Source organism: Zonotrichia albicollis, chromosome 3 (genome assembly GCF_047830755.1).
Source record: "Zonotrichia albicollis isolate bZonAlb1 chromosome 3, bZonAlb1.hap1, whole genome shotgun sequence".
Taxonomy (NCBI): domain Eukaryota; kingdom Metazoa; phylum Chordata; class Aves; order Passeriformes; family Passerellidae; genus Zonotrichia; species Zonotrichia albicollis.
The window spans coordinates 20,989,206-21,012,809 of NC_133821.1; the positions used below are offsets into that span (position 1 = coordinate 20,989,206).

Sequence of the window (23,604 nt, forward strand, 5' to 3'; positions counted from 1 at the left end):
TGAAGCACAGGTGTTTCCTTTTGATTCACTGCTCAACTGCTTTCTTTATGACTCTGTAGTTAAAGTCTTCGTACAGATTTACTCCTCAGTTGCTACAGGAGAGAGCTAGTTTGGTCTTGGGTTTTTAGAGCTTTTAAATACAAAAATTGTATATTATTTTCCTCTAGACAGTTTGGGGGTAGTTACCAGGTAACATTTGATATTTGTCTTTCTGTCACCTCTACTATGCCCCCTTAGGTTGAAGCTGTAAGAGAACTGTTCAGAAAATCTGAGCATGAAGCTTCCAAGTCTGAGGAAGTCACAGAGTCTAACTCAAAAAACCAAACCATACATCAGTTGTTTTTCAAAATAGGAATACATGCAGCTGTTGCTGGCTCAGTAGCTGATGCTACTGACCAGTATTTCTGCAAATTGGTTCCTGTGTATGCAGAAATGTTTGGCTATATCCCATGGAAGTTTCAATGGCTGTATGCAGCTCCTCAGCTTCTAGCTGGTTTTAAACTGGTGATGTCTTCTGACCTTTGGTACATCTGCATGAGTAGCTCTCATTAGGATTGAGGCATGTGAATGCAGCCTTTTTTCATGTTTGTGTTCAATCACAGCAATTGCAAAACTGTTAAATTCTGATTGCAAATTTGTTACCTTGGATTTTTATAAAATTGAGTCAGTTTTATTAGTATGTATGAACTTAACATGTCTATACAGACATATATAACTGCATATTTTCTATATTGTTGATGTTTTATTTTTATTTAGTGTAACTATATAAGGATGTTGATGCAGTTGGGATATACTTTGTTTATAGCATTGTGAGAAGGGCTAGTGTTTGTTTTTTGGGATGGAGACTGATACTGGAAAATATGAGAAGACTCTTCAGCCCTGAGGTGGAAAGTTTTATGTTCCTCACTGGTATTTCAAATTGGAACATGATTGCTAATACTTGTGGTGTTGTGCTTGTATATTAAATCAACTGGCATTTTTAATTAACAGTGCTATACCTAACTGACTCAAAATGACATCTCTAATGTGTAATTTAAGAGAGGAGCCTCAGATTAAACAGACATTTAAACTCCAATCTTCTAGAACAGTAATAACTTCATAGCAGATTGAAAGATATATTGGGAGCAACTGATGGAAATATATATTGTGCTAAATCACTTCCAGTCAGATGCAGTTCTCCATTTTCCAGACTATCAGTGTGAGACCCTTCAGAGTGCAATTCTTTGAAAACAAAGAAATTATAACAATCACCAGCTCTTACTTCATTCTTGGCCATTAGTAATTAAATCAGTGTAAAGCAAATGTATAATCAGTTTTCCCTTGCCGTACTGCCTGCTCACAAAGGAAAACAACTGGTTGAAGATGCATCTCATTTTCATGTTTGACACACAGAAGCAATAAAATATAAATGTGTCTGAAACATTAAAAAATTAATTTACTTGCAAACCTGAAGTTAGTCACTTGTTAATCTTGGCACAGTAGATTGGGCACCCTGAGTAGCAGCAATTTTGCAGTTAAACCATCAGTATTAAAAAATGAGGGAAAGTACATGCTCATCTTCCAGGTTGGTTCGTGGTGTGAATAAACAGATGCAAATAAGGTTGATATCCATGTAGAATTACTTCTTATATGCATTTGGTACATAAATAATGGTGTGTCTGTGTAAATGCTAGCATAAACTGTAAAAATGAATGTCCTCTCAAGGAATCTGTAGGGGGAAATGTTCATGTAACAGACTTGCATACCTCACATGTGATGTTTAATTGCAGATGTGGATGCCACCTGTAGTGATTTTGATTTTGGAACAGCTTTGCATATTGCTGCATTTAACCTATGCACAGGAGCTGTCAAGTGTTTACTGGAACACGGAGCAAATCCTGCCTTTAGGGTAAGGAGTTAGGTTGTAGATTTACCAGAAGGTGAAAAAGGTACCTGGAAATAATGAACAGTCTGTCCAGGATTCTGACTAGCTGAAAATGTGCTACATGGAGTGAGAGTGCCTCAGAAAAAGATATTTGCAACTCATAGTGGTTGATTCTGTATGCTTTGTCCTACTTGTGTGTTGAAGTTTGCATTTTTGTGTCATGGTCTGGTTCATTAGTTCAAATAACTTTCAAGAGGTTTTTCTGTTTGTTGTTTGAGCTTTCATTTATTAATACTCATGGGTGTCTCACATCAGCTGAGTCCCCATGGCAGTGGGGGATCTTTTCAGAAATGGAGGAGTGCAATCCTTGCCCTCCAGAAATGCAGTGCTGAGCTTAGCAGTGAGCCTGATGTTAGCATGAGTAACTGAGAATGCATAAACATCACCTGCTCTCCTCAGTAACCTAATAGTAGGCATAGGTTAGAGTGCAGAGTGTTGCTAATATGTGTCTAATATTGGGTTGCTGCCACAGTCTTGGGTTTTGATTGAGTTTTGTGTTTGATTTGGGTGTTTGGGGTTTTTTTGTTGTTTGTGTTTTTGGGGGGAGGGCTTGGAAGGTTTTCTTGTTTTAACAAAACCAGTATCTCAGTTCTCCATTTTCAAATGAAGGGGTTTATTTTAAATGAGAAATCATAATTGTTTTAAGGGTACTCAAAAGTCATTATTTCATGTGGCACTATTGCTGTGAAATCTTCTGGAACATTATTGTCCATACAGTTCTTCATGATATTCAATCTAGATCTCTTAGAAAATGGTGGGTTTCATTTTGTCTCTCTATTCAGTGTGCATGAATGTGTCTCAAGTTCTCTGGCAGCTGTTGTGTTTGGGAGTCTGTTGTCACAGGCAGTGCTGCTTTGTAGTTGCACAAGCTTTCTGAGCTGCCAGGGGTGGCTGTGCCCTTGAGAAGGGAAATCCTGAGCTTCCCCTGAGCTTCCACCTTGCTTTCCTTCCATTGCTCTGCCCCTGTTTTGTGTTTGCAGGGCACCTGGTGGGCTAAACTGTAGGGCTGATGTGACCAAAATAATCTCTAATGCCATGACTGCAAGCTCAAACTCCCCACCCAACTTTAACCCAGCTATTTCCTGTTTTTAAGGTAGTGTGATTTTTTCTTACGGAGTGATGGGGAATTTTTAAGGAATGGTAGGTGTTGAATTGCTCAAACCTGCAATAAAGTTTTGACTAGAGACAGTGGGTAGAGTTGGATTATTTGGGAACAGCAGTGTAAATTCTGAGTAAGGATTATACTTTTCTAGCTTTGAGATGGATTGAGAGGGGGCTCAGGAAACATTGAACTTCTAGTCTTGTTTTGAAGGGACCAAAACAAGTACAATCTTAGTGTGTATCATTCCTGCTGGTAATGTCTGAGTCCAGGGGCTCAGTTGAGACAAATTTGGAAGACTGAGATGATTATTTTGCTGCAAACATTGTGAAAATGGGCAGACAGCCACAGCTCCACACCAATGGCTTTGCTAAAGAGTGTAGGTAGGACTGTCCCTGGAGCAGCCTGACAGTACCTGCTCTCTGGGCAGCTGCCTGGAGGTGAGGGTAACTCCAGGGGAGCTGGTGCTACAGCAACTTGTCCTGTCACACAGGACATGCAGGGAGTCACAGTCACAGCTCTCTGGGACCAGGATGTGTTTGGAAAGGACTCTGCCCTTCCTCTCATAGGATCTGATATCCATCTCTCGTAGGATAGTCTGTGCCTAGATAAACCTGCACAGATTTATTCAGGTGCTCGTGTGAGCCATCACATTTGCATATTCTATACATGCAACATACATTAATCAAATTCCCTCCTACATTTGAAATAAGCCTCCCCAGGGAGGAAGCTATATGCTGGGTAAAGATGGATTCTTTGGGAGGAGTTGACATTTTGGTGTTGGCATTACAGACCAGAAATCTGCTTTGCTTTCCTAACTCTGTGTTCAGGTACACAGATAGACACAAGTGTCTTGTTTGAGATGTTCTGAGTCCTAATAATGTTGTTAAATTTGAAAATGTTGGTTACTTGTCAGTTTCAAAAATGAGATGCTGTACATGCTAGGATGTTTTGGTATCCTTATTTGAAAATGTGGATTTTTTCATAGTTGCTTATATTCTAGGAAAAAGATCTAATAAAGAGGATTAAACAGTTTGTGAAACACTGTGGTTTCACCTGGTCAGATTTATCTTGTAACAACATTAAATCCTGTGCTGTGTTATGTTTCTACAGAATGACAAAGGGCAGATTCCAGCAGATGTGGTTCCTGATCCAGTGGATATGCCACTGGAAATGGCAGATGCAGCAGCCAGTGCAAAGGAGATCAAGCAGATCCTGCTGGATGCAGTGCCTCTCTCGTGTGACATCTCCAAAGCCATGATTCCAACCTATGACCATGTCACAGGCAGGGCCATGCTTTTGTCACTTGGCCTGAAGCTGGGAGATCGTGTTGTTATTGCAGGACAGAAGGTATGGCCACCAGCCTGGCACTGCTCTCATAATTCCTGGGGAGTCCATTTCTTACCACTTTGGAGACATACCTCAGTTTGAGGGTCTGAAATGCTTTCTGGAAGCTAGCTGTGATCTCTGAATGGCAGCAAGGAACTGGTTAGGGAAAGTAATAAGCTGAGGAGTTGTGTGATAAAGTCGTTATTATGAAAAACAGTTTTGACAGGCAGAGGCTGCATATTGTGTCTTTAAATGATTTTTAACAGTCTCCTATAGCATGGCTCAGCTCTTATTAACTTTTTTGGTGTCACATCAAAGGGATGGTAAAGTTGGCAAATTACTTTGTGAGTTGCCCAGCTTTGTTAGGAGTGTGCATTTGTGAAGTACTCCTGATAGTTTCCAGAAGGCAGGGAAAAAACCCTTCAGTTCTGCTTAGCCCATAGTAACCCAATTTCACTGGTGCAATGCAGCTAAAATCTTTGAAGCAGTGCTGTGCCAACAGGGTTGTTACATGGTTCTCTGGAAGTATAAGGGTGTAGCTTATAGAGGTCCAGCTCAAATGTGAATAGCTCTTTAGAAGGTACCACGATAGCCACCTTTCTGAAACATTTTAAAACTGTAGCATTAATATTGCATTCAGTATTCAGACTTTTTATTTGCTGTGATAGCAAGGGATCTAAGTGCTAGAACTCTTTCAGAGAAGTACTTTTTTCCTGGTAAATGCTGAAAGCATTTTTGAGCAAAATTTTATATTTGAATAGCTTTCACATTAATAGCTTTCCTAATATAACTTCAGATTTGTAGCTGTCACAACCAAAAGATTCTAAAGTGATCTCCAGCAAGAGTGTGAAGCAGCTCCCATTGTGTATTTTAATTTACTGTAGTCTTGAAATTGGGTCAGGGAAAGCAAAGGAATCACTAGCTATGCAGAAGGCATTTTAACTGAAGTATGTACAGAAAGCCACTTATTCTTTAAAGACAGAAGTTTTTTTTATCAGAAATCACAGTGGCAGCAAGAAGAGATAATGTAAGTGCAAGTTAATGGAGGCTTTAGAGCAAGAAAGTGATGAAATTGGTGCTCTTGTGTAAGGCCCACAGAACAGTTTGTGCTGTAATGTGCTCACTGTGCACGGACAGAGCTGCCTGGGTTTTTTTGCTTTTATTCTTCTAATTGATTATGCTGTTGCAGTGTTTTTTAAGGAGTTGTTAGAAGCTGGTTTTGTGCTGCCAAAAGCCAACAGGGCTTTACAGCTAGGTTGTTTTTCTTCAAGGGAGCCAAATCTGTTCTAGAGCAGGTGGGAAGAAGGAATGTGATTGTGCTTTTTGAACTTCCATTTCCACAGCAGCTTTCCTCCCTTCCTTCCTTTGTGTGCAAGGAGCTGTTGTGCAGTACTCCCACATTGCTTCCCACCCCTTTTCTCCTTTTGCCTGAATGGAGAAGTTGTTCTCAGCCCTGCCTTCCCCTCCCCCTTGATACTCCTAAATTCCTGCAGGGTGGAGCAAAAGTGAAAACAGGATGAGTAAAATAGGGCCCTGTTTTTAACCTTCTCCTGGGTCAGTTCTCATTCTGTGTCTTAGTTTGGAAAGACAGGTGTCTGCTAAGGAAGGCAGGAGCCTCCCCTGAAATGGAAAATGTAAACCCCCTTCCTCTGAATTGCTATAAATTTTAAGTACAGGGGCTCTTGGGCAAAAATGTGGGAGCAGGAATAACAGTTCTTTATTAGGGAAGAAAATAAAAAGACAAAATAAACAATGCAGTAAACAAAAACAACACTGACAGAGTCAGAATATGACCTGGTGTTGGTGGCAGTCCAGTTGAAATTGTGGCTGCAATCCTCCTGGAGTGTCAGGTGTGGCTCTACTGGAGCAGGGATCCTGTAGAGAAGGATGTATTCTTCCTCTGAAGATCCAGAGGAAGAGGCAGCTGCTGTTGCTCTGGGGAGTCCAGTGGAGAAGCTGTGCTGGTGTTCCAGAATCTCCAGATTATACCCAGGTAGCAATGCTTGGCTCCTCCCTCTGGGTGAGGCATCTCCCAATGGGATGCTGTAGCTCTTATCAGTCATGCAGTGACATTCAGTAGTCTGTTATCAGCAGATGTCTCCCTGGAGGGAGGGGTGGTTGTGGAAGAGATAAGGAAGACTGCCCACTTAACAGAAGACAGCTGCCATATAGATGGCAAATAGAATACCATTTGCCTTCCCCTCCCCCTTAATACTCCTGAATTCCTGCAGGGTGGAGCAAAAGTGAAAACAGGATGAGTAAAATGGTGCCCTGTTTTTAACCTTCTCCTGGATCAGTTCTCATTCTGGAATATGGAGGCTGGCACGAGGGCACTTGGAACAGCAGCAGTTTTGGAGCTATATTTACGGGTTCCTGTTGTCTTTGCTGCTTCTGCAGCCTCCTAACATGTCAGCTTTAATGAAGCTTGAAAGCCAAGCACAGTAGATGCCAGAGGGAGAATGGATTCCTCTCCTGACTCCTGCTGTGTCTGTCATTGTGGTTGTCCTGCAGGGTAGGAGTCTGTGTAAGCAGGTGTTCATGTGTACGTGATTGGGGGCCCCACAGCTCCACCAGCTCCTGCTCTGCCAGGCTGAGTGTCCTTTTGGATCACATCTGGTGAAATGGGAGATCAGCAGCTGGGAGAAAACCACCCCTGCTGTGTCTCATGCAAGAGAGATCCCCTGCTCCTTGCTTGCACAGGTCCTTGGGCAGAATTGGAGCTGCAGTTTTGCATCTCCCACCTCCGGTTTAAGATGCTGGCTGTTCTCCTCTCTGCCTAGTAAATGCCCTTTGGCTCTTTGTGCCTGGAAAGCAAGTGGAGGAGTTGTAGGAATCTGTGGGGCTGCTTGGCTGAACTTCCCCTGGACGAATTTGATCCCTGTGTCAGTAGCTAAAAGGTCTCAGTCTAGATTAGTGTGACATACCTGCCTATAACAGTCAAGTTTAAGGAGATCCTCAGCATAAAAGAAGAGGCTCTGGGTTGTGTTTATTTCTTTACAGACATTAGGAAAGAGTACCTCGAAGGTTTTGTTGTTAAAAAAAAATTGTTTCTATCTGTTTACTCTCTGAGGCTTGGATTAAACAGTGGAGTCATAGTGTAAAATGAACTAACATTGAAGTCACATGAGATGAGGAAAACAGAGCAACTGAAAGATCAAAGTTTTTTATTACTAAAACTAATTTAAAAATCAAATATAAAAATTAATTTAAATCAATGTTAAATGCAACTCTTGTAGTTATTCCTTCCCTGTTTGGTTGAAGTGTGTGAACTTATAATGTATATTTATGGAGAATGAGGTTTACCAGCAGGACTGGTCTGTCTTGATATTCTTCATACGCTTATCTGTTCAGTTTATAGTATTTATTGAAGCAACAGCAAATGTTTAAAACATTTTAAATGTTTAAAACATTTGCTGGCTTTTAAAATTTTATTTAATCATAAGGAGGGAATCTTTATGAATCTTCTCCAAAGAAAAAATTATGCTCTGAAGTTTACCCTTGAACCTTTGCTATATATATATATATCTAAAAATATATATGCTTGTGTGTATTTATGCACACACAGATTTGTCTAATATTTCTATGGAACTTTCAGTTCAGGAAGATACCTAGCCCTGATTCTGGAATTATTCTTGGATAAACAGTGCAAGTGAAACCTCTTACTGGGCATGGGCTTGCTAACCTAGAGCTGTGTTTACAGTGGTTCTTACTGTCTAATTCTTGTCTGTTGTGGCATCTGTCCATAATGTTTAATGCAAAATGCACACAGAAGGAATAAGACCTTTTGGAAAATGTATTGAGTGGTGTTGAAAGGTAGGAATGTGTACAAGTGAGGGAAATGATGTTTGCATTTTTGTGGTGACTTGTCTTGTGTTTTGGAGATGACTTGCTGTCTCTTTCATAACCAATAGTATTTTCTCATGAACAATACTTGTCTAACAAACCCATTCTGTGTTGATGCTTTCTCTCTTAGGTTGGTACCTTAAGATTTTGTGGCACAACAGAATTTGCTAGTGGCCAGTGGGCTGGTGTAGAGCTGGATGAACCTGAAGGGAAGAACAATGGAAGTGTTGGAAAAGTCCAGTACTTCAAGTGTGCACCAAAACGCGGTATAGCCTTTATTTTATTTTTTTTCTTCAATTTTTAAACCTCCAAATTTAAAGAGTACTGGAAGGTTTGAGCTGTTTGGGAGGATAAAAACCAGATTCTGTTGCTTTTCTTTGTAGTGCTTTGTTTGATTTATTGGTTCTTTAGCTGGTCCTGAAGTTTTGGCTGCAGCTATTTGCAAAATGACTGAAACAACCAACCAGTCAAAATTTCTGATTCTTTCCTTGAAACTGTGAGATTTCCTGGTTTTTCATTGATATTGTTGAAAGGACTTGTTTGTACTGTAACAATAATAGCCATGTTTCTTTACCTGCTTTGTCTTCCTTGGTCAGACATTCCTGCTTGTAGTTGTTTTCTAACGTGGAGCTTGAGGTATTTTTAGTGAGATGCTGTGGTCACACAGGGCATACAAAGATGAGTTTTGTAGCAGTGGAGACTGAATGTTACTGTTAGGATAAAAAGGAGATTCTAATTGATAGTCTGAGTGTTTCCAACTACTCTGTTCGAGTTGCTTGATAAGGATTTTGATTTCACTGTTCTCTTGAGCTTGTCCTTCCTACCCTGCAAGTGCTTTGTCAGCATAGCAAGTTATGATGGTGGCTATAAAAAACACTGAATTAATTGATGTGAGAGAGACTAGCTGCAAATTTTCATTACTTTACCATTATCTATGGTTCTTTGTTGGCACATACAATTTTCTCTCCAGGTATCTTTGCACCCCTTTCCAAAATTAGCAAGGCTTCTGATCACAAGAAAAGCTCCGTACGAAGCTCTTCCACACGCTCTTCACCTTTGGTCAAATCCAAGAAAGTAGATGTGACACATATAACTTCCAAAGTGAATTCTGGTGAGTATTTTCTTGCATGTTGACATGGGATGGAGAAATGCTAATCTTCAAGAATTAGTAAATCTTGGTATTAAAATTTTTGTTTGGAGTTAGTTCATAGCCTGGGATGAGGTGATAAGGTATTCATTAACTCCATGTTGTCCTGGTTGGAAGTTCACTGGCCTGTGGAGTGATGCTGGAAGGACGTTGTGTGGAGCTGTGATTACAGTGTCTGATGTACTGTGACAGTTTCTACTCTTTACATGCTCTCTATAGAGAACCTCTCACCACAACATTCATTCTTGAGCCATTAAAGTAATTTCTAATTGGCTGTGGTAACAATTAAGTGTCTCAACCTAATGAGGCTCTATTCACTAAGATATTCCTGGAGAATTTGCAAGGAATAAAAATCTAGTAAGTAATCTATACACCTTTATGCCTAGAAATTGAAGAGATTTATTTTCTTTCTATAAAGAAACTATTTAACTCATTGTGTTTTATCTGCTTATTAAATTATCTGAATAAAACCAGTGCCAAATTAGAAGAGAGAGGTTGTCCTTGTAATAAGGCCTCAGTCTGCTGATTGGAGTTATGGGCTCAGTCTCTGGCTCTGGTTTACTTTCTTAGTAATTTGCTCAAATTACTTAATCCTTCTGTGTAAGTTCCCTCCCTGTGGAGTGAGTGATCCATGTTTTCTGACTGTTCAGGTTCCAAGTTGTTTGGAGAACAGGCTCTTCCCTGCTGTGTGCAGTGCTGGCCATGCATAATCTGGCCCCCCGTGTTTGGCTGCCTATGTAATCATGTCAGTAAATATTTCATTGGCATTTCTTCTGCCTTTGAGCCCTGTTCAGGTGACTCACACTAAGGCAGCACAGCTTAAGGGATGGAAGATAACACACATTCCCATTGAATTTACCCAAGCACCCTAAAACACTGCACACTTCACCTGAAATATGCAGGGTATAGAAGCAAGCAGCAGGCTGGTGCCAGGAAAAGATGCATTTTGACAGCTTTTTGGATGACTTATGTAACTTTTCTCTGCATAGATTGAGGGGGGAGTACGTGTCTGTATTTACAATTAGCACAAGATACAAGCTATTTATAAATGGGCATCTTGCATAAAAAGCTTCTTGGCATAAGCAGTTTGTTAGGAGTATTGCTCAGGAGCAGATCCAAGCTGCCTTCTTCTGTTAAATATTTTCCAGTGTTTGATTCACTTTGCTGTGAACTGTTTGTAACCCATTAAACTAAAATGGGAGGGACTTTTCCTTTGTCACTGACCTAGTTCAGTCATAACCCACCTTTTCTGTCCCAGAGGTGCAGTTGTGTCTTTGTAAAATTTAAACATTTGATACCTTGCTTTAGGGTAGAAATCAGAGTGAGTTAAGCATCATCTGCCCAGGAGAGCTTACATCCATTGGCTGTGAGTGTCTGGAAGCTGCTGTGTGCAGGGAACACAGCACAGAATTCCATGGCAATTAACATGCCTGGCTGAGTGGCTGGCAGCACTGGGGCAAGGACAGAGTTGCAGAGGCAGAACTTGGGTTTGCAGTGTTCATGTGCATCACCAGGTCACATTTCTTTCCTTTAAACTTCCTCCCTGGAATACATTGGTTTATAATGATTCAACAAAAATAATTATGGTTTTTGTAGGTAAGGTTATATGCTGCAAAGTAAAATATACTTATAATACTGTATAGGGGTTTTGAAATTTTATTTGGTTCTACTGGGTTTGAATAATCCATCAGATTGATGAGAAAAGATCTTTTTCAGTTTGTAGGAAAAGGATTACAGAGATAAAGTTAAGAAATGTGCTTTCAGTCACAAACAACTAGTTTTTTGATCTGATGCCTTAATGGCCATAAAAATTTGGGAAATACTATATATTCACAAACTAGTTCAGTCCCTGTGGCTGAATTAAGCTGAGAGATGTAGTTAAATAAAACAGATGTGATTTTTCTTTCATGACAGGGAGGGGATAAATCATAGATAAGCTTGTTCTTCATTGAATTAGGGTTGGAAACTGTCAGAAATGTAAAATAACTGTTTGCAAATTATAACTTAGGTGAGAGTATGAGTTTCTACACATATCACAACATTGCTGCTCTGAGAGTTAGGCTCTTCAAAATCATACTGGCATGCTTACATCATTATTTGTAGTCTGAATGAAGATTGGATCTCAAATCTCACTCAAAACCTTGATGTGTAATCTTTAAAACAGAAATTATGAAATTATTGCTGGTGAATAGTAGACCTTAAGTCTATTAAAGTGAATGTTATAGATATGAATGTTTGAAAGATTTAAATAAAATTCCTTCAATATAAAATCAGTATTTTATAAACCATTTGTTTATTGTTTGGCAAGATAGTTTGGACTGGTTTAATACGTTAAGGGATTTTATGTCTGTGCTTATCCATCAGAACAATTCTGCACTCCTCATTTTACCCATTTATCCGGTGTCTAAGGAATTGTACAGTTTTATAAATTTTTTCATGCATCCAGTAATCTTCAAATCTGCATAATCTGCAAAAATTGTTTTTATGTGACTTTCTGTAAAATTATTGTTTCTTGTTAGGATGTGTATATTTAATTGTATGTATTCTTTTTATAGGCTTAAATATTACAAAAAGAGACAGTGCTTCTGAAAACAACTTTCTGACTGCTAACAGGGGAAAAACTGTACCTGCAAAAGATGGTAATGAAATAATTTTAAATTTTTTTTTAACATATTAAGAAAAATTCTTTGTGTGGTAGAAGCAGTATTATTGCTGCCCTACCTCTGTAAAAGCCCTGTATCTTCACTGTAGAAAAAAGCTGCCATTCTTGTTTAATTCAAGTCTCAAGCAAGTCTCAATTTGGTTTTCTAGGAGCAAAGTAATTTGTGTGGATGCTTGGCTGGTGTTCTGTGTTGGTTTGGTAACCACCTCTGTCTGAACACTTGGGCAGGAACATAGAAGAGTCCTTAAAGCTGACTCTTAGTAAATGATCTTGCAGAGGATCTGCAGAATTACCAGCTGAGGTTTTTGAGGGAGACCTTTACCATGTGTTGTTGCTGCCTAGATTTTAATATTCTGTTGTCTTTTTTTCCTCTTCTCTATCTGTCTGTTCATGCTTCTGTAATAAAGTGTTACCATCTGACAGTGCTTAACAGCCTTGGTGTTGTGTCATGGCAGAATCACAAGAACAGGCTTCAAATGTGAAAAGTGAAACCTGCTTTTAAAGAGTGCCTTTTGCATGTGAATCATTCTCTGCAATTGTCTAGTTTCTTAATTGGATAACTTCTACCACAGCAGTACTTTGCTGAACTTGAAACACAAAGGGACCTCATTTTCAGCTGTCTTGAGCAAACAAAACCCTTCAAGGTTTTTTCTATAAAATCATACTGTAAGTGTTGGTAAAAGCAGTGTTTCTTTGGAATAATTTGAAGTGTGAATTTGAATATTCCTCCTTTAAGGCACAGAATCACAGAATAGTTTGACTTGGAAGGTACCTTAAAGATCATCAAGGGTCATTAAATATCATCACCCAGCTTGTCTGGATAGCCTGTTCCAGTGTCTCCCACCCTCACAGGAAAGAATTTCTTCCTAATATCTGATCTAAGCCTCCTTTCTGTCAGTCTGAAGCCTCTACCCCTTGTCCTGTCACTGCTTCCATCCATGAACAGTCTGTCCATCTGTCTTGGAGGCCCCCTCAGGCACTGAAAAGCCACAGTGAGATTTCTCTGGGGCTGCCAACCCCAGCTCTCTCAGCCTTTCCACATAGAAGAGGTGCTCCATCCCTCTAAACATCTCCATGTCCTCCTTTGGACTTGCTCCAGCAGGTCTGTGAAGGAAGCATCTTTTTATAGCTTCTGTGAGTGAACAGTTGTGAATTCAGAAAAGACCAACTGGATTTATAAAACATGAGTTAGGAGTAAAGACTTGAAATTTGTGATTGTGTGATTAAAAAGCCAGAAGATGAGAGGCTGGAAATAAAACTGGAAGCTTTGGAATGCAAGGGTTGGTATAACCCACTCTGCATAGGGAGTAAAAAAAACTTGATTTAAACTGCTGGTGATTGAGGTTTTGTATTTGGGGCGCAAAACCCTATAACACTAGGGATAATTATGTGGTGAGATACACTCCTGAGGAAGTCTTGAGATTTCCCTGATGGAAAGTTTTTAAGAACCGGCCAAATACTCACCTGTCAGGAGTGTTGCAACACATAATTGTTTCACCTGAAGGAAAAGGAATCAGTTATATGGTCTGATGAAGTCCTTTCTGCTCTTCCTTCTCCCACGCTGTGATTTCCCACAGAATGAAGTATTTTGATGACAGGTTTAGTTGGAGCAGTTCTTGTTGCATCCCTGTAAAAATGGTGGTCTGACCTCCAGTGAATCCTTTTAAATAAGTACATGTAATGTGTGTCTGCAAATGTGCATGTATATTGGACATGGAGCTGAAGTTTGCCTGTTCAGTCACTATTTAGTCAGTAATTTGCATTTTCTTTATTGGTGCCTAACTGCAGTGAGTATCTCAGAGTCTTCAGATTTCTGTCCTCAGCTTTTGTTTGGACCCACTGCCTTTGCCTTTCCTCGGTTCTTCCTCACTGTTTTGCAAAATTGGAGAAATAAATTGCATTGAACAAATGAACCCTGTGTTGATATCAAGCTGTTTGCCAAAACTAATGGTTGAAGCTTCTCAAAAGTCTGGAAATTTTGATAAGCAATATTATCTTAATTTTTCACATTGATAAGCTGAACCATAGATGTGTCTTGCTGTACCCCCTGCCTCATTTTGGGCAGAAGGGGTTAAGAAAGGGAATAAGAGGAAGAATCTTGAAAAGGAAGCAGGAAAGATGAACATAAGTCTTATTGGACAGTTTAGACTTTAGGATTTGCAAATGGAAATAAAAGTGATTTATTTCCCATTCTTGTTTTATAGTACAGATTTTAATATTAATACAGTATGTAATGGAATATAGTAGGCTTTAATCCAGGCAATAATTCACTCACATAATATCACCTTCCTTCCACTTCTCATCAAATCTTTAGTAGGCTGGATGCTGAAAGGCTGGTGGTATGATCTCTTATTACTAAAGCTCATATATTTTAATAAATATGCTTGGGACTGTTTAGATGAACTTTCATAGAATAATAAAGATGGGCTTTTGGAGACCTCTTCTAGCATCAGCTATCACCACATTCCCAAGGCAAGGTCATGTGCACCCATGTCATTCCTGACACTTGTTTGTGCCAACACTGCATAACAAGTTCTGACTTTGGCTCTTCACTTTGTATTCTGTGGTCCATGGAGAGCAGATAACTTCCATGTTACAGAAGCTCTCCCTTCTGCTTAATCTGTCCTTTTCCAAATTATAATCCCTGAAGGACAACTTTAATTGATGTCTTTAGGTTTTCCTGGGTACAGCAGCTCTTCCTCTTCTACTGCCTCCTTGGAAGGCAAAAGGAATTACTCCAAGAAGAGGAACTCAACGAGCAGCAGTAAAAAGGCCCTGACCAGAGTGTCTTCTGCCTCGTCTAAGACTAGTGCTGGTATGGTCTGTTGCACTGAGGTGTATTTTCACAGGGGGAGTTCACTGCTCTGTTAAGTACTTACGTAGAACTGCTGTTGTTGTTTCAGAATCTAGATGGTTTGAGAAAGACACTTGTGAAGTAGTTTAACCATAAACCTAAGTTTGGCAACTTTTAGAAAGATTTTTGTAATGTCTTCAAGATGCAAAGTGTTTTTACAGTTGGCCAATGTCCCTTTTCAGAGCAGAGAAAAGGCTGTAGTTCAGTTTTTCTGCTGCACAAAGCAAGTTTTTGTCTAAGCAAAATTTGTGTTGCCATGTGTGGAAAGTGCACTGTGTTAAATACTCTGTTCACTAATCAGTTGGCTTGCTATTGAAAACTTTCTCAAAGATTTTATCTCACTGATTTCAGATCTTGTTCTTCTCTTGTCCAGGGCTGTATAGTTCCCCAACCACGAGGAAAAATGCTCTTGATGGAGAAATCCAGGTTGGAGACAGAGTACTGGTGGTGGGACAGAGAACAGGCACTGTTAGATTTTGTGGGACAACAAAATTTGCACCAGGTATGTGCAGTGCTCTGTGTATGTTGCCAAATCAGCATGGAATAGCTTACATGTGAGCACTGAATGGAAACCCTCATCTTTTCCCTCACTCTTTCCAAAAGAATTCTAAATTTAAATTGATTTGTTTACAAGTTTGCTCTTTCTCTCTCTCTCTCTTCCCCTCTCCCTCTTATGTTTCACTGAATATGTTTTTTACTTTAATGCAACTTTCAGGAAAAAATAATGGTTTAAAATGTGACTTTTATTTGTCCACTTTTCCTAGGAGAGCTACTTTGATGTTGAAGTTGTAGATATTACAGAATCACAGAATATTCTGGGTTAGAAGGGACCCACAAGGACTACAGAGTCCAGTTTCTTAACAAAGCTTTCTGAAAATCCTCAGTTTAGTCTCCAAAGGGGTATATAGTTTATTGAGCTCACATTCATTTACTCCTTAGTTTTTGTATTAAGGCTTTTTGACACAGCTTGACTCTTGCAGTAGTGGCACTCTTTGCCATGTACCAGTCTCATTTCTTAACTTATTGGCATCTTTAAGAGGGTAATTGTGAACATTAAAATTTTAACTAACAAACCTTTAGGTCACAAGATTAATAAAACTGCAAATACCTCAAGAAGCCTCAACCCCTACCACCATTTTCTCATTCTTCTCCCTTTCAGCTTCTCCCTTTCCCTTGCTAAAAAACACTTTGCAGCGAAGCTAAGTGCTGTCAAAGGCAGCCAGTTGTTCTGCATTGTGGAAATTAATTTTGAATCTAATATTGTAACCAAATTTTTCTTCTCTATGGCCCTATCTATAATCTTTCTGCAAGAGTAATGCAGAAGCACTGGTCAGTGTTGGTGTGAGCACCTGCTCTGGCTGAGGGCTGTGTCATTGGTGGCTGACTGGCAATGCTCTGTGGTGACACTGGGTGGCATCAGCATTTAAAAAACCCCGTCAGGATGCAAGGCCGTGTACAGGCTCGGTGTTGTTTCATCCCTGCCCCGTTCCAGTTTCACTGTGGGCAGCCTTGCTCAGGTACTGCAGTGCCCTGAGGGACACTTCAATGTCACTGCTCTTTGTGTTGCTGCTGAGGAAGTGATCAGGGACAAAAGGGCTGTTTCCCACATACACTGACACCTCTGAAATCTGAAAGCTGTTTGACAATGTGAAGTCTCCTCCCTCTCTGCTTTAAATCAGGAACATAATTTTTTGGAGGAAAACACGCTATTGTAAGAAGTGAGGATGGAAAGATGACAAATCATCACCATTTGCTAACCCAGTAATTTATAGAAGATGTAGCAGATGCATGTTTAAGTATTTCAGTTCTAATGTGTATCAAAGCTCTGGAACTTATCCAAGGTGTGTTCCTCCTGGTGCAATGCAGATCTTTATTTAATTCTAAAAGTGGGAAGGGGAGAACTTCTGATATACTGAGCCCTTCTAATTCATAAGCTGTCATTCTTGAGTTTCTTGAGCTGATAATTAGAATTACGGTTTTATCCAGTGCCTTAGCACCAAGTGACTGGAATTAAATTCTGAATCTTCTGGGGATGGATAGCATAAGGACTACTAATGGAGTATGAAATTTAGCACCTTTGTGTAATTAGCTCACATTTATCACAGGTTATGAATGATCAAGCTCATTAACATCTTGCTGCCTATTCAGTGTTCTGTATGGGATTAATTGATGGCCAGTTCCAATTTTTGCACCCTTCTCTTGATATCACACAACCAGCCTTGCAATTTGTATTAATTATAACTTGCCAGAAAGAGGGAAAGAATATAAAAACTTTGATTTTACTGTTGATGATCTCAGATGAGGCATAAACCATGTGGTCAGAGGAATGAAGAGGGAAATGTGAAACAGCAGTGCTGCTCTTTGCTGTCTCCTTGTTGTCCAGTAGCCAGTTATGGCCAGTAACATTCTATTTTACTTTAGTATGTATATGCATATACATATTCCTCAAATGTTTTAACTGTTTTGTATTAATTAAAATGTCAATAATTTTATTGAAAGCATATAAAAATGCTGAGAAAATTAGATCTGTTAGGTTACAATTTTTACATAATTGCATAGATAGCTATTTTTTAATATTCCTATTTACTGTTAGCATCTTTATATTTTCTGACTAGAAACTGTTATCCTTGATGTGTGTGAATGCCAACTGTGGCAGTGGTCTAGATGAAGCAAAGCCTGTCGTGTTTTGTTCCAAATGCCCTGATTTTACTGTTCTGCAATGTAGGGTTCTGGTGTGGGATTGAACTGGACAAGCCCCATGGGAAGAACGATGGCTCCGTGGGAGGAGTGCAGTACTTCAGCTGCCTCCCCAGATATGGCATTTTTGCACCCCCATCTCGTGTACAGAGGTGAGCACTGCAGCTCTTGTCATGTCGGGGCTGCCAAATGATTTCTTAATGCATTTTCCAACCTGGAACAAATTTTTGAACACGTACAGAAGATACAAATGTTTTCTTCTGCAAATGTAAGTTTATAACCTCCATTAAAAATCTGGTGGTTTTAGATCAGCTTTTTGAAAGCAGAGTGTAAAACTAGAGACACATCTCTCCTGTTTCTCTTGCAACTACCAGAAGTATTTTTATTCCAGGGCCTCTGATACTCTCTGTTCATTAAACCTTAGTTTCATTAATTAAACCTTAGTTTCATGACCCAATCGTGATGTGTGCTGGTAAATTCAATTATAAATGGAAGCGGCCCTTGGCCATGACTAAAAAAGGCTCTTTTTATCCGAGCTAACTGCACAGAGGATCCAAAGCCTGCACCACTTGCTGGTAGTGTCTTCCTTAGGATCCAGGAAGAACATCCAAGGAGTTCTGAACTTTCTCCTCCTGTATTTGTATGTAGTTACTCTGCCAGACATGTTCTTGCTTTTATTTCTCTGAATAAGCCTGCTCAGGCAAACTCTTAGGAACTTGCCTCAGAATCTGCCTGCTGTCTCAGTGAGTGAGGGCAAGTAACTCAAATACTCCAGGCACTTCATGCCCAGCAGCCTGAGTGCAGCAGGAATGCTGCTGTCTCTTGGGGGCAGATAGAGAAGGAAAGATTGAAAACCTCATCAATATTTGACAAGAAGCCAGTGGGTTTGTTCAGAGTTGAGTTGAAATGGCCTCTTTATTGTGTTATTGCTTTTCAGACTGACTGATTCTCTGGATTCTCTCACAGAGACTTCATGGAGTAAAGCAACTCACACTTTTCCAGGTAGGAGTGGGAGACATTTGGGTGAGGCAGGCCCTGCTCTGCAGCCTGAACCATCTGCACAAAGCCAACTTCCCCAAAAGCACAAGAGATTTTCAGGGACCCCAAATGCCAGCCAATAGTCTGGCTGCTCCCTTCCCAAAAATCTGGCCTGCAGAAGGAACTGTGCAGTACTGTATTGATCTTAACACTCCACTGGCAGAAAGAATTGTCAGTTACGATTGCTGGCTGGCAGTCTTCCCTTGCTGCTAATATTGCATTCTAATCGAGGGAAAGGGAAATGGAACCTGTTCCTCAACACAAATTGAGATTGATGAAGGGATCAGTGGGGGGGATGTGCCTATGAAATTACTAAAACTTGTGTGAGGTACTTGAAGTAGTTGGTTTTCTTTTCCTTCTTAGCGTCTCGTGAAAAGACCTTCAAATGGCCCTTGTTTGGTTTGTTTAATTTAATTTCTGTTCCTTCTGAAAAGTCAAACATATTACAGGCATATATGTTTGTGAGAAATTTCATCATTTAATTTCCAAATTAGAGGGGAGAATGTGCAGTGGAAGCAGTACAAATGTAGTGGAAGCAGTATAAAAAACCCCACAAAGAATCTGTGTTCATAAAGGTGGTTTTTTTTTTTTCCCTTAAGAAGTCCTACACAGCTTATTAATCTTTCCACTCAGGCTTTAGACGCAGTTTAAGCAGCACTTCTGCCTCTTCACAAAAGGAGATAAACAGAAGAAATGCCTTTGTTAGGTGAGTGTTAAGAGTTTCAAGTGGCTGTTAGCTTTGCTCAGAAAAACCCCTTCATGCATATAGGATATCTAGACCTTTACATGTTCTTTTTTTTTTTCAAAATGAACTAGTAGTACACTGTTTTTCCATGGGCATCCAGGAGTACAGTCCTAGAATTCAGGTTGGCATTAAAGTTGTTTTCATATTCAATCATATTCTCCAAATTCTTGTATTTTCACACAGCTGGGTGAACTTCAGAGGCTCTTGGTAAAGGACTTCACTTTGTTCTGGTGATCCTGACTGACAGTTGTATGTTAAAAGTTGTTTCAGTTAAACTGTTTTAAGCCCCAAATAAAATGTTTTGTATGGCTTAATTTACCAATACTATCACCTGCTGTAAATACTGTAGATCCTAGCACTGGGTGAAGGAAATTGGTTTTCCAATACGAGTGCAGCAGCCTGTTACTGTTATTTCATGGTTTGTTAGTTACGTGAGATCCAACCCAGTTTTTCTAGAAAGGGATTTGAGGGTGTGTTTTTTGAATTAGAGTCCCCTTGGATGTTTTATAACAAAAAAAGGGCTTGTTTGTTCCCTTCCCTTCTGGCCAGGTCCAAGAGCTCGGTGCTGCGGCGCAGCTGGAGCAGCAGCAGCAGCGGCACCGCTGCCTGCGAGGGGCCCGTGAAGCTGCACGAGGGCTCGCAGGTGCTGCTGAGCAGCTCCAACGAGATGGGCACCATCAGGTACATCGGCCCCACGGACTTTGCCCCGGGGGTGTGGCTGGGGCTGGAGCTGCGCAGCGCCAAGGGCAAGAACGACGGCTCGGTGGGGCAGAGGCGCTACTTCAGCTGCAGGCTGAACCACGGCGTGCTGGTGCGGCCCAGCAGGGTCACCTACCGCGGCATCAACGGTGCCAGGCTCGTGGATGACATCTGCTGAGCCCCACGCCCTGGGGAATGAGGGTTGCAAAGCACAGAGGAACCCCCCCTGCCTAGAATGCAAACTTGTTTTGGGATCTTTAAATCTGCATTTTGCGTTTTACATATAGAAGTGTATATGTATGTGTGTGTATATAATATATATATATTTTATATAAATATATATATATAAAACAGAGAGATAAAAAAGTGTTCAGTCATGTTAAGAAGTAGAACCACTGTTGAGTTTCTCTTACTTTAATGACCCTTGCCTGGAAGGTTATTAAAGCATCTTGGGTTTAAGATGCTGCATCATTTGAAAACCATTCCAGTTGGAGAATAGAGTGACTGCAGCGTTCTCTAAAGCTCCTGTGTGGTTCATGCAGTATTCAGAGGGTTTTTCTCCATGTAATAATGAACTGGAAATGTTTGTGCATTGCCTGCTTTTGACAGTGGAGGTGGTTGATGGGTGACATTAGCCTGATTCCTGGGCGCTTTGTCAATTCCAATACCAGCTGCTAGCAATAAGAAAGGAGGAAAAGTAAAAGCCAAACCCCCCACCCTCCCCACCCTTTTCCAAACAGTTGTGGAGTATTTTTGCATTTTACTGTTCAGATCTCCCTTCCTCTTTCCCCCTGTCCTCCTCTCCATAATACAAAAGGGCTGATAAATATAAGGATTTGCCCCTCTCCTAGTGAAGAGCAGCAATTAATAAGAAGCCTTTAAAAAGCACAAATATGCTGCATGTCAGTCTGTACAGTAACAAGCACTTTTTGTTCTGCATTTGTAGAACGAGCTACTTACAAGATGCACTCTTTAAAATAATGCACTTTGCACTCTCCTGGAGAGCTTACCCTCATTTTTAGAGATTATTTTTTTGTTTGGGGTGCTGCAGGCAATGAGTATGACAGTTGTAAAATGCAAATAAACCCAGAGTGGAATACATAATTCCCTTATCATAAATATCAAGTCTGTATAAATACAGCAAGGTAATTCCTGCCAATGGTATGGAACAGATACAGAGTTTTCAAGCAAGCTGTTGCCATTTTTGATTAGTTTGTGACACTGATTCTTTTTGTTTGCTTTGGAACAGTTTCCAGTATAAATTTTTTGTGAGATCTTATGATGACTTAAGGATAATTTTAGGTACAGCACTGTAATGGGCCTTTATGTGACATCATTTGTGTATCAGCCTTTTAGAACAGCTAATTTTTTTGTCCATATTTTAAACATAGAATGTATTTTAATTGCTCAGCATATGTAAACATTACCTGAACTGGATGGGTTTGTGTTCCAGAACAGTCATTTTACTCTTAAATTATTTGCTTGCTCTTGCCTACTTGAAGAAGTGATACTTTAAATCATAATATCCTATTTTTAGACAGAATCCTGCTGCTGTAACCTTCTTTTAAATGTTGCTGTAGTTATTTTTCCTGATCTGTATTTAAAATAATGCATATTGTATTCTAACTCATGGGAATTTTAATTGAATATAGAAGCTGTAAATTTTGAATGTAAAAAAAAAAAGTAATGCTTTATATTTAGAGATGCAGATATTCAGTGACGTACTGAACTTTACTTTGTCTAATATCTGTTTCCTGCTGATATTAATAAAATAAAACCCTGTTAAATAGAAGAGCAAAAAGAATTTTCATTGGGGTCTTTAGAGAATGTACATTTCTTTCTTCTGTTCTCCTGTACAAATGAAGTTCAGGGAGCTCAGTGAGCTGTGATCCAGAAGGTTTTCTCTCTCCTGGCTGTTCAGCACAGAACTGCCTGCTCCAAGCAAGGCCTTTGCCCAGCACTTTCTGTCACTGCCTGGTGCTCCTGGGAGAGCAGCGGAGTTTCTGTGGGGAGACACTCATCACCAGGAATGCTCTTTTCCCTGCCTGACCAGCTGGAATGGGTGGAAGGGCTTTATCTGAAGGGTAGCTGGAGTTCTCCAGGAGGTAGGTGTGGGAAGAAGTGTGTGGGTGAGGCAGGGAGCTGGGGCCCTGTGTTGGAGTCACAGCATTTCTGTGTGGCCTGTCTTGCACAGATGATTCAGTGGGAGCTTGTTTTTCCTGCAGGGGTGCCAGGGTGCACCTTGCACAGCTCTGCAGCTCCACAGTTACCTGGAAGCAGGGCCTGGGCCTCACTGAAGCTGCCTGATGGGTGCAGGAGAGGGCACAGACACCATCTGGCACTGGTGTGCTGTGCGTGGCTCCAGCACTGTAGCTCAGAGGAGCAGTCTCACTGTTATCAGCATGGAGCTGTTTTGGAAGCTCTCAGAATCTTCTGCCAGGAAGCAAGAAGCACTGTAAAATTATGCTGTCTGGAACAGAAATAAATCAGTCCATTCCAGAAAGGATTACTGATGGCTCCCTTCAAGGTGATGAGGGGAAGGGATTTGTGCTTCCCTAAATCCAAGGTAAGTTGCCATAATCCTTTACTCTAACTCTTACAGGAAGATACTGTGTCATAAAGAAAATTCTGAAAATAAGTGGCAGTGAAGTTTGAAATTAGGTGCTGTGCAGAGGACTGTACTGTCACAGCCCCTGACTGGTTAGAAAAAAAGCCAAATGATTCTCAAAGCCCTGAGAAACTACATAAATAAAACATTATGTGTAGTTTATAAATAAATAAGCAGATGGTCCCCAGCAATTCGGTGTTCTCTGTGCAGACTCTGAGGCCAGTCCTTGTCCCACAGCATGTGAAGAAAATGTCCTTCAATTCTTTTAGCAATTAAATCTTTCAAGTTTTCTTGAACACTGGCTGGAAAGGAGAGACCACAGGTGCACGTGACAGGGGGATGAGAATTTTCTTGAGGTGTCCAAGGATGGAGAATTAATTTGTAAGGAGCTCAGCTGAGCTGGACTCACTGACTGCTCTGCAGATGGTGACAGCAATGGTTTTCTGGGCAGGGAGCCTGTGCCTTTAGAGAGCTGCACATGGATCCAGGGCTGGCTCTGCAGAGCTGCAGGACACAGCACTGTTCCTCTAACAAATTAACTCTGTCACCTGTGGGAGGTGGCAAATCCAGCCTTTCTGTCATGGCTGTTCCAGAGTTCAGAGTTTGCAGAAGCCTTGTCAAGGACCAGGGGGAAACTGAAACTGTCCGTGAAAGCCACATAGCAGAGCACCCACCTGCATCCTTTTGCCTGCCTGGCTGCAGACTGACAACTCTGGGAAAAAGGGGAATTACAGCAGAGATTTCCAGCCAGTTCCAGATCCAAACCAGGCTGTGGTGGCTGGCTGCTGACCAGCCCTGTTCCTGGAAGGGCACAGGAGAGCTCCCTTTTGAGTTAAGACAGGAAAGAAAAGGAGGGAGGGGAGAGGTGCCTACTGGAGAAGTCTTGTAAAGCAAACCAGAGCAATATCCTGTAGAATGAGCACATGAAGGAGAAAGTTGATCTATAGTAAGTCAGTCCT

The 23,604-nt window shown here is 40.6% G+C and overlaps 1 protein-coding gene across 9 annotated transcripts in view; it reads left to right on the plus strand.

Annotated features, from left to right (window-relative positions):
- CLIP4 (CAP-Gly domain containing linker protein family member 4) overlaps positions 1-20,765 on the plus strand; it is a 31,227-nt gene extending 10,462 nt beyond the window's left edge. For 8 of the 9 annotated variants that reach the window (XM_074536916.1, XM_074536915.1, XM_074536914.1 and 5 more), the window contains 11 exons: positions 1,770-1,888; positions 4,137-4,373; positions 8,326-8,461; positions 9,166-9,306; positions 11,898-11,981; positions 14,679-14,819; positions 15,232-15,360; positions 17,584-17,707; positions 18,493-18,557; positions 19,227-19,299; positions 19,888-20,765. In XM_074536916.1, coding sequence (XP_074393017.1) covers positions 1,770-1,888; positions 4,137-4,373; positions 8,326-8,461; positions 9,166-9,306; positions 11,898-11,981; positions 14,679-14,819; positions 15,232-15,360; positions 17,584-17,707; positions 18,493-18,557; positions 19,227-19,299; positions 19,888-20,215 — 1,577 coding nt within the window. In that variant the 3' untranslated portion in view covers positions 20,216-20,765. The remainder of the gene's footprint in view (positions 1-1,769; positions 1,889-4,136; positions 4,374-8,325; positions 8,462-9,165; positions 9,307-11,897; positions 11,982-14,678; positions 14,820-15,231; positions 15,361-17,583; positions 17,708-18,492; positions 18,558-19,226; positions 19,300-19,887) is intronic. The other variant, XM_074536918.1, reaches the window with a different exon arrangement.
- The last annotated feature ends 2,839 nt before the right edge of the window (positions 20,766-23,604 follow it).